We start from the raw sequence: 15,580 nt of genomic DNA, 5'->3' as shown, positions 1-15,580 counted from the left end.
CGCAGCTCATTGGCCTAGGCCGCCCTGACTGACGGTGCTGCGCCGCCGCCCATTGGTTCTCCGTGACCCTCCCGTGCTGCCATAGGCTCTCGGCCCCATGACTCGCCCCTAGGACGCCTGGCCACTCGCGCGCTTGCGAGGCCCCAGCTGGGCGGGCCTACGCGTCTGATTGGCCGAGGCTCGCGACAGGGCCTGGGGTCCGCCCAGCGAGGCCGCCAATTGGCGGAGGCGCGCTGTCCGGCAAGCCCCCGGCAGAACGTTCAGTGTCAATCCGGGGGTGAGAGGGCGGGGCGGAGGTGCAGTCTGCTGCCCGGGCCCGCCCGGCGGGGCGGCGGAGGCTGGCGGGCGGCGGCGGAGCCGCGCTCCGAGGCCCAGAAGGCGGTCCAGGCGGGCGCTCGCCCGGGTCCGTGCGCGCCGCAGTCCCCCGCCCCCGCTCAGTGCTGCAGCGGCTGCCGGCCAGCCAAGGTTGGCGCCGCGGCCCCCCCACCCCAACCCCGGCGCAGCCGCTGTCCACCTGCCAGCGGGGGAGGGGCGCGGCAAGCGCCGCGGGTCATAGGTCTCCGGGCCGCCAGCCGTCGTCATTCATAAGGCCTGGCGCAGGACAGCAGCAGCAGGCCCAGGGTCCATCCGGGGTCCTCCTGGGTCTCCCTCAGCTACAGCCCGAGCTTCAGGAGGATGCTGAGCTCCGGGAGGGGGGCGCTCAGTAGCCATCCCTTTGCTGGGTGCCCACGCTGGGCTCATGCCAGTAGTAAGAGCTGGCACTTGTTAAATACATTACTTCGTACCACACTCCTGTCACGTAGGTACTAGTCTCATCACTCCCATTTTACAGATGAGGAATCTGGGGCACAGACAGACTGAGGATTCCCTCTGTCTGGGCAATGCAAAAGGAACCTCTTCTCCTGGAGCAGAGGAGTGCAAGATAACCCCTTTTTTCAGGGTGCCCTTTAAATACAGCCTGAGGACGGTCAGTTTCCCATTGCCACATGTCTGACATTCAGGGCCAGATCATCCTACGCTGGGGTGGAGGTGGGGGGCTGTCTTGTGCACTATAGGGTGTTCAGCAGTATCTCCAGTCCCTCTACCAACGGCACGCCAGTAGAACTTCCCTCTCTTCCGGCAGTTGTGACAACTAAAACCATCTCTAGGCATTGTTGAATGTGCCCTGCGGGGCAAAACTGCCCCCAGCTGAGAACCACCGAAGTAGAGGAAGGCCCAAACAGGAAGTGACACGATGGGCAGGAGACTGGATGAGCCAGCTCTCCTTGGCTTGGGGAGGCTAGCTCGTCTCAGGTCTACAAGCCAATTCACTGCTCTGCCTCTGGACTTGTATACAACCTGCACCCCACCCAGCAGCTGTCTGGACCTATGTTCCTAAGTCCACCACAGTCTCAGGGAGGGAAGAGTCTACGTTTTTCTGTGAATTGTGGGGAAATGGCTCATCAGCCAAACCACTCCACCTGGGGCTGTGGAGTTACAAAGTAAGGCTAAGTAAAATTTACTAAAAGTGTTGCTGTGTGTATCCTTGGAGCACAATGTTAACTAATTTCTGTGGGTCAAGGTCAAAGTCTGAAAAATCACTGGTTATGCTCTATCTACAGAACAGCTGGGTTGCTTAAGTTTTGACAAAGAAAAACCCCTCCCTGGACCTCAGTCTGGAATACAACTATAACAAGCAAGACTAGAGTAAGAAGCTGAGCAAGCGGACAAGGAGCAGTCAACCTACTGGCTGGGGAAGGAGGCTGCCCGGTCATGAGGAGAGATGGACAAAACTGCCTCAGTCTACCCAAGACAAAAGCAGAAACAGTCTAGATGAAGTGCTTTTTATTTGTAGACCAACCAAACATATTTAATATAAAAACCTTTCAACAGACAAACTACCATCACAACAGCATCCATGTAGCAGCGAGGGGATGCGGGCAAGGGTGGGGAGCGTGGTGGAGGGGGGAAGGTTCTCAGGGTCCCTCCTGCTTCTCTTGTCTGCACTGTGGCCTCTGAGAGCATGAGGTCTTAGCAGAGGGCAGATCAAGGCAGCCAGAAGCAGAGGGGCCCTGATACCGATATTGAGACAGAGCACAAAAGGCCCCTCCAACATACCATCTTCCCACAAGGGCAGCCTCCAGGGAGAGCCAGATCCAGCTGGGAGGCAGCAGGAAGGTGGCTGCGACTGAGGGGAGCATCAACCATCTTTTCTCAGCATCCTGCTGATCACCCTTCTGGGAACAGAGTTTTCCAGAGGGCTACTGGATTGAAAAGACCTAAAAATCATCCTAGGAGAAGGACAGAAATTGTGTCCGAGTCCACCTTCTACCAAGGCTCCGGGCCTGTGACTCCAGAAAGCTGGGTGGGTCTGCTCAGATGTTTGGGAAGGAAAATGAATGACAGAGCCTTTGGCCCAACAGGGCTGAAGCCTTGCCAGGCATAGACCAAGAAATCCTCAAGGCAGGCCAGGGAGGTCTGTGGGAAGAGCTTTGGGTCAACGGTACTATTGGAGTACAGTGACACAGTGGCCCGCAGGTGGAGTTTATAATGTGTGTGGAAGCGAGAAAGGACACGAGAGAGAAAGAATTAAGAACTGAAGTACCTGCTTCTTTCAGGCCTGGGCAGTAGAGGTGAGATGATCCTCTGGGCCGGGGCTGGGAGAGAGAGACCCGAACCCCTTCCTTCCTTGGTGCCAAGTTTGACTGGCCTGGATATAGTTGATGGCCCCAAAGTCCTCCACGTGGCCTCCCTGAGACTCTCTGGTAGGCCCGGCTGCCCCCTCCAGATGTGCCAGGAGACTGGCCCGCAGTCCCAACTGGGCCCAGGTAGGGCCTACAGTCCCACAGTTAGATGCAGTCCATGGAGTTCTCAGGGAGGAGCCCAGGGATACAGCCAGGGAGACCTAAGCCCTTGATGGGAGTGCAGCTGAGGGGGAAGCCACAGCCCAGGGCTGGGTCGTGGTTCTCTATGGCCTCCAGCCTGTCTGTGTTGTTGTCCCAGTTGATGTGGAAGCGGGTCACCCGGGGGTTTGAGGTCAAGATGTTCCGCTGGAGCTGGGGCAGGAAAAGGAATGTAAACCCTCGTTAGCATGGCCTCGCGTTACTCCCACACAGCAGGGCGCTCTGAGATCCCGCTCCACGCCCAGGAAGACCAGACCTTGTTTATTCCATCCCCACCAACAATATGTGGAGAACTCCAGGGAATGCCTGTGCACCATGATTTAGGGCCGGGGCCTATCTAATCTTGATTCTGTGAGGCAAAATTCTGAGAAACAAAGACCTTTCTCTTTCCTGTTCTAGCCCGGCGCTCCAAGAGCTGAGCACTACTTGAAAACCTTAAGAAGTGACCTTGGCTCCCAATTCCAACGACTCAACTACCCCCAGGTGCCAAGGAGCCAGCCTGTCTGAAGCAGGAAGCGTGGAGAAAGGACCCACCTGAGAGAAGTCTGGCTTTTGGGGCGGGTTCTCCCGCAGCTCAGGGTTAGGGTACTCATTGTTGACGTAGTAGCCCACTCGGATGAACTCCTGTCCGTGGTAGGTGCAGGTGATGAGGACCACAGTCACACCCACGGCGTCCGTCTCAGGGATGAGGGATGGGTTGGGGGCATCGGCCTAGGGGAAACACAGGCCGGGCCTTAGAGCGCTGATTGCCAGTCACACCTTGACCGGTAATACGATTCTCAAGCAACGTATATTTACTGAGCCAAAAGTATGGGTCTCTGCCCTCAGGGGTTTTCAATCCAGCGGTGAAGACAGAATCAACCACACGAATGCCTGTAAAGTGCCGAGTGTGACAGGTACCATCAAGGAGAAGTATACGGTGCTGAGGAGTGTAGTAAGCAAGGGGGAGAGCGGTATAAAATGAGGCTGAAGAGGTGAGCAGCTGGGTACCAGTCAGTTAAGGGCTTGGGAAAGATCGAGAATGTTTAGCAGGAGACAAGTGTGGCATCACTCCTGCCGTCTGAAAAGACGACCCTGGAGGCCAGTGGAGCTGCGATAGGAAGAGGGCTAAGTGGGAGCAGGGAGACTAGGCAGGAGGCTACAGAGGTCATCCTGGAGAGAGGACAGTGGCTTAGATGAGGCAGTAGAGAAGGAGAGAGAGTGGACAGATGTGGGGTGTGTTGTTAAGGACAGGATCGGCTATATGACTGGTGCAAAATGAGACCAACACAAATGAAAACACAAGGGACTTCCCTGGTGGTTAAGAATCCGCCTGCCGATGCCGGGGACATGGGTTTGAGCCCTGGTCCGGGAAGACCCCACGTGCTGCGGAGCAACTAAGCCCATGCGCCACAACTACTGAGCCCATGCTCCGCAACAAGAGAAGCCACCGCAATGAGAAGCCCATGCGCTGCAACGAAGAGTAGCCCCCGCTCGCCACAACTAGAGAAAGCCTGCACGCAGTAACGAAGACCCAACACAGGCAAAAAAAAAAAGCAACAAACAAACAAATGCAAAGACGAGGCCTCGTGTTCAAAAATTAGTAAGTTTCAGCCAGTGACAGCAGAACGTCATACCAAGAGTGGGGCCCAGTGTGACTGCATGGGTCGCATGCCTAGGAAGCCGGTCCTGGCCGTGGGGTAGGTTAGGTGGATTGGATATGGGTGGGTGAGGGCTTAGGTGATGGGATGAGGCTGCTTAGACTGGGGCGGGAATAGCCAAGATCAGGTAAGTGAATGGATTTGAGCAGAGGCTCTCAAACTTTAGTGTGCCTAAGAATCACATGAAACCTGCACTTCTGACAGCCCCTGTGATGCTGGATTAGAGAGCTATTGAGCCGCTACAGTGGATCCTCATTATTCAGGCATTCCGTACTTGCCAATTCGACTACTCGCTACAATGTATTTGTAACCCCCAAATCAATATTCAGGGGCTTTCACGGTCATTTAAGGACATGCACAGAGCAGGGGTGGGTAGAACCAGGCAGTCTCAGACTGTAAACACGTGTCTTTTCTGCGGTCTCAGGGCCACGGTTTCTGCATTTTTGTTGGTGATTTTGCTGTTTAAAAGGGCCCCAAAGCGTAGTGCTGAGTGCTGCCCTGTTTCTGAAAGCAAGAAGGGATGTACTTCATAGAGAAAACGTGTTAGATAAGCTTTGTTCAGGCATGAGTTATAGTGATGTGGGCCATGCGGTCAATGTGAATAAATCAACAACACAAAATAAGTTGTCTTTAAACAGAAAAACATAAAACAAGATTATGTATTGACTGGTTGATAAAAATGTGACTCGCAGGAAAATAACGCTGTATTTCCTCTAGGGGCAATGATTTAGTATTCACTAATTCACTAATTCAGTGTCTGCAGCAACTTTACAGAACATAACTCCCGTGAGTAATGAGAATCAACTGTAAATCAGTGGCTCATGGTAACAGTTATGACACAGCGGTGGAGGAGAGGGAGGTGTCTGAAGTACCTTTGAGAGAGGTCAGACAGTGCTTGAGAGCAGAGCTAGGATTTGAACCTGAACTTTGACCAATGAACCATTCTGTGTGCTTTTGGGTAGGAGAGGCTATTTCTAGGTGTCAAGGCCTAAGGGCTAGTCTTTCTTACCTGAAAGACGAACATGTGTCTCCCTGCTGGGACAGGGCCGACCAGCACTGAGTCTAAGATTTGATCAAACTCCTCACTCTCGGCTGAGCCAACGTAAATGATCTTCCATTCCAGGTCTGCAAGGATACAGGGTGTTAAGAACTGAAATGGCTTGACAGCAAGAAGGCTGGGAAAGGGCCTTCTCATGTTAGTTTTGGATAGGTTCTTAATATATTGATAGGTTTTTATTCTCAAGGACACCTGACACCCACTGGGCACTAAGTGCCAGGCACTGCGGTCCCGATCACTGGGGCAGGCGCGAAGCTCTATTTCCCGTGGGGAAATTTCTCCTGTGGGCCTAGCTTTGCCAGGCGACCTTGACTCGGCACCTCCGGGGAAACTTGGGCCTCTCAGAGCCTGAGGGTGAACCGTATGGCAGAGGTTGAATTAAGAGCCACGTGACAGAGGCGTGGAGGCGTGCTGAGGAGGGAACAGCAGGGAGTTGGGCCATTTGAGGGCCCTGCCCACTGGGTGCCAGGATAGGAAGCAGCATCCTCTTTCACACACAGGGACCAGTGCCACTGAACTGAGTAGATCCCTCGACAACTGGGGCAGGGCAGCAGACTGCAATCCAGTAGGACAGCCAGCCGGCAGGAGGGGAAGATAAGGTCGCTGGGGGAGCCAGCCAGTCCCCAGGTCCTCCAGATCCAGCACCAAGTCATGCCTGCTCTCAGGCATTAGGGCAACAGCGACTCAGTCAACAAATATGGCATCATACGGCCACCCTCTGAACCCCAATTTCCTTGCATCCCATCCAGTCGGGGACTCACATTCCTGGGTATGTTCCGGCAAGATAAAAGGGAAAGTGCTCAATGAGACCCTGCCCGTCCATTGCAGGAAATTCCCAGTGACTGCGGCCTCTTGCAGGAGGTCCAAGTGTATCAGGGGCAAGGTCATGCTACTACATGGAAATTTGGCAGGAGACCTGAAACTTATTTTGGGTTCTTTGAAATTACACAACCTATGGCTCCAGCAGCCGGGGGAAGTTTCACAAGCTGTGATTTTCGCAGGAAGCAAACTGTCTTAGAAGCTGCCCTGTTCCTTGGTCTAGTGTCCCACAAGAGCACCCAACTTTGGAAGCACGGCAATGCCCGGCCATGACTATGGAGGTTTGTCACCAGGGCTCCGTGCCCTTTCTCGATACACTGGCCTCCTGTCCTTCTGCAACTGACACCCAGGCCTTCTACTCAGGGACCCTAACAGGTCTGTAGGAGGTGGTGGCCATTGGGCTCACTGGGGTTCAGTCAAACTCCAGTCTCTTAGTATTTGCAGGGAGGAGTTAAGTTTACTAATTTATTTTTATTACAAGTAGTGGCACAACCAGAAATAACGTTTTTGGATGAAAAGAAAACAAGCTAGCTCTGTTCTCACCTTCCTAACATAGCTTTATCATTTGATATCTTTCCTTCTGGCCTTTTTTCCCATCACCAGGGGAGTCACACATGTGTGCATTAACTAATGTGCTGCAGGGGGAGACAAAAAGGAGATTTTAATAGAGCAGGCCGGGGTGTATGCCGTGGGCTCTCAGCGTTCAATACTGTCGGCAAGGGAGTTCCCTGGTGTCCTAGTGGTTAGGATTCTGGGCTTTCACTGCTGTGGCCCGGGTTCAAACCCTGGTTGGGGAACTGAGATGCCACAAGCTGTGTGGTGCAGCCAAAAAAAAAAAAAAAAAAAAAATACCGTCAGCAAAACCTAAACTAAAATTTTGTTTACCGAGAAAGCACGTTGGCTGACCAGAAGAGAGAAATGCAGGTGGACAAGCAAATGGATCACGATGGCTCCCTCCACACAGGCCAGAAAGAAACCAGAGAATTAACCAAGGACTGCAGAGAAATACTCAAGGGTTAGAGGAGCTGATAAGATCACCTATGGAAGACAGAAGATGACTGAAGTGAGGATCTACAAATCGGAATTGCCTGAAACCTGCTCAAGTGTCTTAAGCAGAAGCATACTGAGGTGACTTCATTTTTGAATGAGATACGGGGCATCAATCACCAACACAACACAAACTGACTTCTCCTGAATATGGGACACGGTCACACACATGCAGTATTGTGTGCCTAACCTTCTGAGTAATTTCAAGGGTAAAATGACTATGTTACTTTTGTTTTTTCTTCTTGGCCATGCCACATGGCTTGTGGGATTAGTTCCCTGACCAGAGATTGAACCCGGGCCCCCTGCAGTGGAAGTGCAGAGTCCTAACCAGTGGACTACCAGGGAATTCCTTACGTTACATTTTGTCTTTATGCCTTAACTTTATAATCTAACCACTGCACAGGATGGTGCTCTACTATGTATGAAAACAAAACCCAAACCAATGATATGATGAAAGACATGTTAAAAAAAATATATCATAGTTGAACTAGCTGGGGAATCTGTTTCCTGCCTTAAAAACAACAGGACTTCCCTGGTGGTGCAGTGGTTAAGAATCCGTCTGCCTATGCAGGGGACGCAGGTTCAAGACCTGGTCCGGGAAGACCCCACATGCCGTGGAGCAACTAAGCCTGTGCGCCACAACTACTGAGCCTGCGCTCTAGAGCCTGCGAGCCACAACTACTGAAGCCCACGCGCCCAGAGCCCGTGCTCTGCAACAAGAGAAGCCACCTCAGTGAGAAGCCCATACACCACAACAAAGAGTAGCCCCTGTTCGCAGCAACTAGCAAAAGCCCGGGCACAGCAATGAAGACCCAAGGCAGCCGAAAATGAATAAATAAATTTATAAAAACAACAACTTATCTAGCAGGACTTTTTCTGTTTATCACTTTTCCTTTGTTCGTAATCATACAGATGAACCTTGGCCTGACCTCAGGGTGTTAGATGTGGGTCAGAACACCTGGCTCCAAGACTTATTCAAGTAGTACCTGTTGAATTTCTCAACTAAACAAGGGAAAAACACACCCAATGTACTGAATGTAGACCCATGCCTTGGAAGCATGTGGAAAGATGCTGAGGAGAAAAGAGAGCAAAAGGGGTTCAGAACCCTTGAGAAATGGGTCACACTGGGGATTGGGCGTTCAGCTCTTCAGTTGCCAGTGTCTGAAGTCACCAGGTAACAAGACTGAGATTCCTCCAGAATCTGAGAGACTTCTAGAGCCAGGCCCATTCCATCTGTCTGGGAGGCAGGAAACAAATTCTGTCTGCTCTGTGGGAAGAGGCAGAAAGGGAGCTGGCAGGTTAGAGTGAAGGACAGCTCAACAGGTACAACTAAAGAGTCTAGATTTCTAGGCCAGAGTTGGCTTTCCAACTGGAATTTCTCTGAGCAAAAGCTTTATTGTCCAGGCATAAATAATAACAGCATCCCCCTTTCCCTCCTCTGAGTCCTGTTTACGCTCCACTTCTAAAATAGGATGCCTTCTTTCCCAGGTTATAGCAAAGATAAAGAACCCTGGACACAGAACTCAGAGACAAAACCTAGGGTTAATAATTCTACAAACCGGCTGTGTGACCTTGGAGAAGTCATTCCATTTCTTTCTATTAAAAAATAATAACCAGCAGATTGATTTTAGCCTTTCCTGCTCTGATTCTATAAACAGATCAGTAAAGTAACAGAGCAGGAGCTTTGTAGGAATGAAAGTACTAGATAATGACCATGCAACCATTTTTAAATGCAAGAAGCACAAACAGGCTGATTGAAACCCGATCTCCTGCCATCTGGGAACTGTGAATCCCTTAACCTATTAGCTCCTTACATCTCCTCCTGGCTTTAAAATTAAATCTTATTCCACAGGGTCATTCTACACCTTATTTATTTATTTACACCCTGCCTTGTTCCAGAAAGGATTTAACTGGGCTTATTCTACAGTTAGTCACAAGCAGACCCCTTAATTTAAAAAGGAGAGAAACTGGGGAGAGACTGGTCCAATGGCCCAGCCCAAGCACACACACATTGTATCAACCCCAGGCTACTCCACGGGGCTGACATGCAGGCAAACCACCCACCTACCACTGAGAGGTGCTGCTTAGCACACCCTGGCCTCACAGATCTCCACCTCCTCAGCCGCTGCCTCTTCTCTTAACCACCAAGTGGAGAAGAGATCTAATGGAGCACTTCCCCCTGAAAGTCGTGCCAAGACTCGCTGAAGGACCTCAGATTTTTCGATTTTTATAGACCTTGACTTGAAAGGCCTTTTACTCTTTGTGGCTCCCGTCTTCTCATCTGTGAGATGAGAGCCATGTCCACCTTTGTTACACAGATGAGTAAGTACATCTGTGAAAGCACCTTGGAAAAGATGCACAAAATGTTGTGACCTCCCAGATGATTGTTTGAAGCCAGATACCTTCACGGCTCAGCCTGGAACACCCACCCCGCAAGACTAGGTCAGACCATCAAAAATGTTGGGGGCATTGCTGCAGGAGGTCAGCAGGAGTCTGGCAGGCAAACAGTAGGAACCAGCTAATGCTTGCCTGGCCATGCCACCCCTCAGATTTGAGTATGCTCACTGAAGCCCACAGTCAGAGAGGCAGAAAGAACAGGAGCTGGGGAGATCAGGTTATCCTCAAAGACTGGAGCCAGAAGCCAGGCCATGCCTCCCCGGGTGGAGTAGAGGGTTGGGGCCAGACTAAGGAGGGAAGCCAGGTTCTAGGGTATGTGGTTTGGGGTAGAAAACAAGCAGAAGTAGCTGGGGTTGGGGTTAAGTATCAGCAGGTAGGGGAGGAGATTATGGGGAGACAAATGGGGAGATGGGGACGAGTGAGGTCTTGCCACAGGGCGAAAGGATCTTCACAGGGAAAATGGGGGAGGGGGCTGAGGTTTCCATATGGGAAATTGGGAGGGGGCTGGGGTTTCCGTTGGGGAAATTCGAGGGGCCTGGAGGTTAGGATCGCCATAGGAAAAGAGTGAGGTGGGAGTGTCTCACCACAGGGGAGAGGGGATTGGTGGGGAGGACTGGGTGGCTGCAGTGGCAGTCTACCCGTACAGAAACAGAAGGTGGAATGTTTCTTGCTATAGGGAAGACAGGGTGGCTCAGTGTCTCTGCAGGTTAAAGAACGGAGGCTGAGAAGGTCTCTACATAGAACACAGGTGCCCAGGAGGAGCGCCACAGTAGAAAGAGGGGAATGATGAGGTCTCCACGGGGGAGAACGGGAGTAACCGTGGGGGTGGGGGTAGGGTAGTCTCCAAGGGCAGGTTGGCACTGGGAGGGGGTTTGGTTCACCGGAGATCTCGGTTGGGGGAGGGGGGGTGTGTTTCACAGGGTTGGCCTCGGGGTTGTCTCCAAGGGGAGGTCGGGGTTGGCCCAGGGGAGAGGGGGTCTCCACACGGGCCCAGCCTCACCGTCTGCTAGGGCCTCATTGCACTCGAAGCTGATCTCGAACCGGAAGGGGCTGTGGAAAGGGCACGGATTCTCCAGCACCGCCACGTTCAACACCGACACCTTAGCCATCGCCTCGTCGGGTCGCAGCCGGGGCCAGAGCTGGGGCCGAGCCCGCGTCTGGGTCCTATCGGGTCAGCGGAGCAGCGTTGCCCGAAGCCGCTCCCGCTCCCTCCGACCGCGATCTAAAGTGCGTATCTCCTCCGCGCGCCTCCTTCAAATAGCAGGTCCCACCCTCCGGCTAATCACAGTCCACGCTCCACGACTGCGCGAGCTCCCCCTCAGCCAATCCTGGAGCGTCGGTCTGCGCGCCGAGACACCCGGGACCAATCCGTGGAGCTCCCTCTCCGGGATGAGGGAGGGAGGCGGGACCGTCTCTTAGCTTCTTTGGGTGTCCGCGGAGAACCAATCCCCAGAGTCTCCGACTCGGAAGTCTAGGGAGGGGGTGGGCGGGGTCACGGCGCAGGGCCCCTCTTGGCCAATCCTGAGGGTCCCCGCACCAGCGAGGTCAGCGCTTAGCCCCGCCCTTCCGGGAGACGCATCCAGCTGGGGACAGCGCAACCAGCCTCCGAGCGGTGGCGCGCGGCGCTCGCTTAAGAGGGAAAGAAGGGCGGTGCTCGACCTGCGGTGATTGGCAGGCAGGAGTGGGGCGGGAATAAAGCAGATTCTGTGAGAGGTTATTGGCTGAGATGGCTGCGGGAAGCGGGAGGGGAGAAGAATCGGCCGGGGATTCGTGGGAGTGGAGCGGAAGTCGGCTGCTGGCGCGGTTGAGCCGCGTGTGAAGAGGAAGGAGGAGCGTTTGTACCTTTGGCGTCTGTCAGCTGGTGAGCGTTGCCGGAAGTTTCTCGAAGGGGGCTCCTGGCCCGTCGGGCCCAGCGGCCTGGGAGAACGTTGTGAACGTTTAACTCACCCTTGAGGGGAGACGGTGGGGCCGGTACGCGGCGCGCTGAGTCCTGGGACCGGGAGTCGGGCCTGGTTCGAATCCAGTTCTTACACCCTCGGGAGCCTCTGGGGAGGTTTCATGTGGACAGCGCTGTAAGTGGGAGTTCGAGTCCGGCCTTTGCCAGTCGCTACCCGAGGCCACGTTTCCCTGCCCATTGAACGGGGTCGTGAAAATTGACTTTCCTGACTTATGATTACATAATACGTCTAGAAACTTCTCTCCACACTCCCAGGCGTAGGCCGGACCACCGTGGCCCCCAGCCTGGAAGACTCTAGGGACCTCCGCACTTACTGTGCTTCCACCAGCGGCAACATACCTAATTTTACACTTTTCTCTAGTAACCACGTTAAAAAAAAGTTTTAAAAAGTTAAATTAATTTTAATATACTAAAATTAATATAGCCACAATATCATTTCAACATGTGATCGGTATAAAAAAATACAACAGAGGTATCTTACTTTTTGTTACTTAGTACTAAGGCTTTGAAATCCTGTGTGTTTTACACTTTATACCACATCTGTGATCCGCACCCTGCATTTTCACCGGAAATAGTTTAGGTTTCATAAAATTTACAGTTGAAATGTAGATTCACATACCCAAGCTGTACCCAGCATGCTTAAAAGTTTCCCATGAGCTCAGTCTTCTGTCGGTGTTAAATTGAAATGTTAATTGATGAAAGTTAAGCGACGGGAATGTTCTGTTTCACAGCGGCACTAAGCCACATGCAGGAGCTCGTGATCCCCTGTGGCTTCTGTATTGGACAGTGCAGATCTGAAACAAATTGGATCAGTCACCCCCGCCCCACTTAAAATGTGAGTGGTTTTCTGTTGTTCTCAGTATGAGAATATTGTCTTCAAGACTCTACAGGCTTTGTTTACTAACACCCAGCCCCCAACTTCAGTCCAGCCAAACTGACCCTCTTTTAGTTTCGTAAAAATCTGACATGGCAGCCCCACCTCTTCTTCCAGCTCTTGCCATGACTGGTGCCTTCTTGTTATTCAGGTCTTTGCTCAGATGTCCTCTCCTGGGAGAAACCTTTCCAAGGGTCCCCTGGACAGTGTTCAGACTCAGAGTGTAAGCCTGAACAGTACTGTTTCAAGCCACTAGCATTTTTTTTTTTTTTTTACTTACTAGATTGCAGGTTTATTATAGAAGGATCTAACTCAGGAAGAACCAGATGAAAGAGATGTAGAGGGCAAGGTATGGGGAAGGGGGGGTTGTGTGTGGAACTTCCACGCTCTCTGAACTTCCATGCTCTTTGAGCGCGCTCTCTCTCCCCATTGTCCACGTGTTCACCAACCCAGAAGCTCTCTGAACCCTGTCCTTTTGGGTTGTTACGGAGGCTCCATTAGGCATGATTGATTAAATCACTGACCACTGGTGATTGAGCTCAATCTCCAGCCCTTCACCCGTCCCAGAGGTGGGGGTGGGTTGAGCAAGCCACTAGCATTTCCTATCCAGCCTCCTCTGTGGCCTCATGATGCTAGGCATTATTATTATTTTTTGTATCTCTATCTCACATTAAGTAAAAAAAAAAAATTTTTTTTATTATAAATTTGTTTATTTATTTTTGGCTGCATTGGGTCTTCGTTGCTGCATGTGGGCTTTCTCTAGTTGCGGTGAGTGGGAGCTACTCTTCGTTGAGGTGCACGGGCTTCTCATTGCGGTGGTTTCTCTTGTTGTGGAGCACAGGCTCTAGCTACACAGGCTTCAGTAGTTGTGGCACACAGGCTCAGTAGTTGCGGCTCGCGGGCTCTAGAGTGCAGGCTCAGTAGTTGTGGCACACGGGCTTAGTTGCTTTGCAGCACGTGGGATTTTCTGGGACCAGGGCTTGAGCCCGTGTCCCCTGCATTGGCAGGTGGATTCTCAACCACTGCACCACCAGGGAAGCCCAGATTTTTTTCCCCCATTGAAACGATTTGGCTGCAAGAAAATTCACATTACAATCAGTTATGATTTCTTGGCAGTCACTGGGCATCCTTGGGAATTTTTGTGACTTGAGAAAATCTAATTTTCAAATTATTTCCAAATGTAATTCGATTGTTTATGAATACAAAATTTGATGAATGAAGTTGTTATGATATGTTTTCTAGACATTTAATTAAACATTTATTCATTACAACTTCGTAGTTTTCTTTTTGCATCGTGGAACTTTTTTTCCTTTATTCCCAGCCCCAACCTTTTCATAGCCTCTGAAAAGCTCATCAGCCGTAAGCATTATGTCTGTGGTGCTAATGAAGAAAATGGCCCTGTCTATAATGCCTTCTCCCTACAGCTGGCTGAATACTCTTCAGTTGTAAACCAGATCATGTCATTACCCTGCTTAAAACCTTCAAAGGCTTATCATACTTAGAATGAAACTTACGATCTTTACTTTGGCTTAGGAGGCCCTGCACACTGGCTTAAGCTGACCTCTCAAGCCTCAGCTACCAGTCTCCCTCTTGTGACCACTCTCAAGCCCTGCTGGCTTCATTTCCCGTCTTTCAATACACCAAACTTATTCCTGCTGCAGGGTTTTGCACTTGCTGTTCCTTCTGCCTGGAATGTGCTTCCTTCAGATAATTGCGTGGCTGTCTCATTCTCATCATTTATGGTTCACCTCAAATGTCTCTCCCAAAGAAGCCTTCTTGGACCACCCTAGTTAAAGTAGACCTCCATTAATTACAAAAACCTGCTTTATTTTTTATCTTAGGAGCACTTACCAGAATCTGTAGATTTGTTGATTTTAATTGTGCTTCTTTTTTTTGGCCGCACGGCTTACGGGATCTCAGTTCCGCTATCAGGGATTGGACCTGGGCCAGTGGAAGCGCCGAATGCTAACCACTAGACCACCAGGGAACTCCCTAATTGTGCTTTTTATCTCTCATCATCCTTCAGTAGACTGAAAGCTGGTTGAGGACAGAGATCTCACCTGTCTCACACTGAAGTCTCAGTGTATTGCCAGAGCTTAGCATAGGAAGTCTTAAATAAATTTTTTTTAAAGTGTAAATCCATATAAAGACTTAGCATAGTACCTGGAATGTGAAGAGTACTCCATAAACACCATAAACATGGACTGTTAGTAGCGCATAGTAATTAGGAGATAAGTCATCATTTTTCTTATGTAGTATTTCAGGTGCGCTCACACTCAAAAACAAGCATAAGAAATGCCATGACAAATATGTTTTTACCCATTACCCAGCTTAAGAAGTAAAACATTAGCGATGCAATTGAAAGGTCTTATATACCCCTGCCTGAAACCTGTTCCTCTCCCCTTTTTTTCAGATGTAACTGCAATCCTGGTTTTGGTGTTTATTTTTCAGTGCACGTTTGTATATCTTTAATATGTGCCTTTAAACTATGTATAGTATTGTATGTCATGTTCTACAACTTTATACAAAAGAGTCAACTATAGCAGGCCTGAGACTGCTCTCCTTAGAAAGGCCTGTTTGCAAGGTTGGCCCTTGGTTGGTGTCTAGGAACTTGGATTTCAGGAGGGTTCACACCATTACCTAAATAATACAAGGGGCTCATGGTGCCTAAACTGTACAAACAATGTGATTTGGTCGAACACCTGCTTTCCTTCTGGAGTCTGGAAGTTTGGTACTTGACCAGCTGCCCCACCCGCCCCCCACCCTAATACCCTGGGCACTGTATCTCTAAGGAGCTTTCCTGGTGGACAACATTTCACACGTGTTGTCACAGCTCTGCTATAGGAACTAAGCATGTCCTTTGTAACTCCACTGGGAGAGGACTCTTGGAAGCTTGTGCCTGGTTTC

General features: G+C 50.9%; 1 protein-coding gene and 1 long non-coding RNA gene across 3 annotated transcripts; one reads left to right on the top strand and one right to left on the bottom strand.

The window, feature by feature from the left end:
• Positions 1-1,823: 1,823 nt before the first annotated feature.
• On the bottom strand, positions 1,824-11,068 carry ASF1B (anti-silencing function 1B histone chaperone). The gene is made up of 4 exons (XM_060006619.1): positions 10,843-11,068; positions 5,532-5,647; positions 3,417-3,593; positions 1,824-3,035 (listed from the first exon to the last, which is right to left on the bottom strand). Exons 1-4 carry the CDS (start codon positions 10,949-10,951, stop codon positions 2,829-2,831), a joined length of 609 nt encoding a protein of 202 aa, XP_059862602.1. The 5' UTR covers positions 10,952-11,068; the 3' UTR covers positions 1,824-2,828.
• Positions 11,069-11,623: 555 nt separating this feature from the next.
• Positions 11,624-15,189, top strand: LOC132421801 (uncharacterized). Of its 2 annotated transcripts, none has more exons than XR_009518777.1 (3): positions 11,624-11,703; positions 12,531-12,634; positions 15,087-15,189. It is a non-coding gene; the product is annotated as an uncharacterized lncRNA (long non-coding RNA). The 2 variants fall into 2 exon arrangements; XR_009518776.1 differs by having other exon boundaries at positions 11,658-11,914.
• Positions 15,190-15,580: the final 391 nt, after the last annotated feature.

The sequence above is a fragment of the Delphinus delphis genome, chromosome 3, assembly GCF_949987515.2.
Source record: "Delphinus delphis chromosome 3, mDelDel1.2, whole genome shotgun sequence".
Lineage (NCBI taxonomy): Eukaryota > Metazoa > Chordata > Mammalia > Artiodactyla > Delphinidae > Delphinus > Delphinus delphis.
The sequence above is the reverse complement of the archived record's forward strand: the minus strand, read 5'-3'. Positions and strand labels throughout refer to the sequence as shown.

Bases quoted from the DNA above. Each gene is read 5' to 3' on its own strand.
- ASF1B (XM_060006619.1), bottom strand. From the start codon at position 10,951: ATGGCTAAGGTGTCGGTGTTGAACGTGGCGGTGCTGGAGAATCCGTGC. The intron at 5,648-10,842 runs GTGAGGCTGGGC...GTATCCTTGCAG, and splicing joins CAATGAGGCCCTAGCAGACG to ACCTGGAATGGAAGATCATT. The intron at 3,036-3,416 runs GTGGGTCCTTTC...TTCCTGCCCCAG, and splicing joins AAAAGCCAGACTTCTCTCAG to CTCCAGCGGAACATCTTGAC.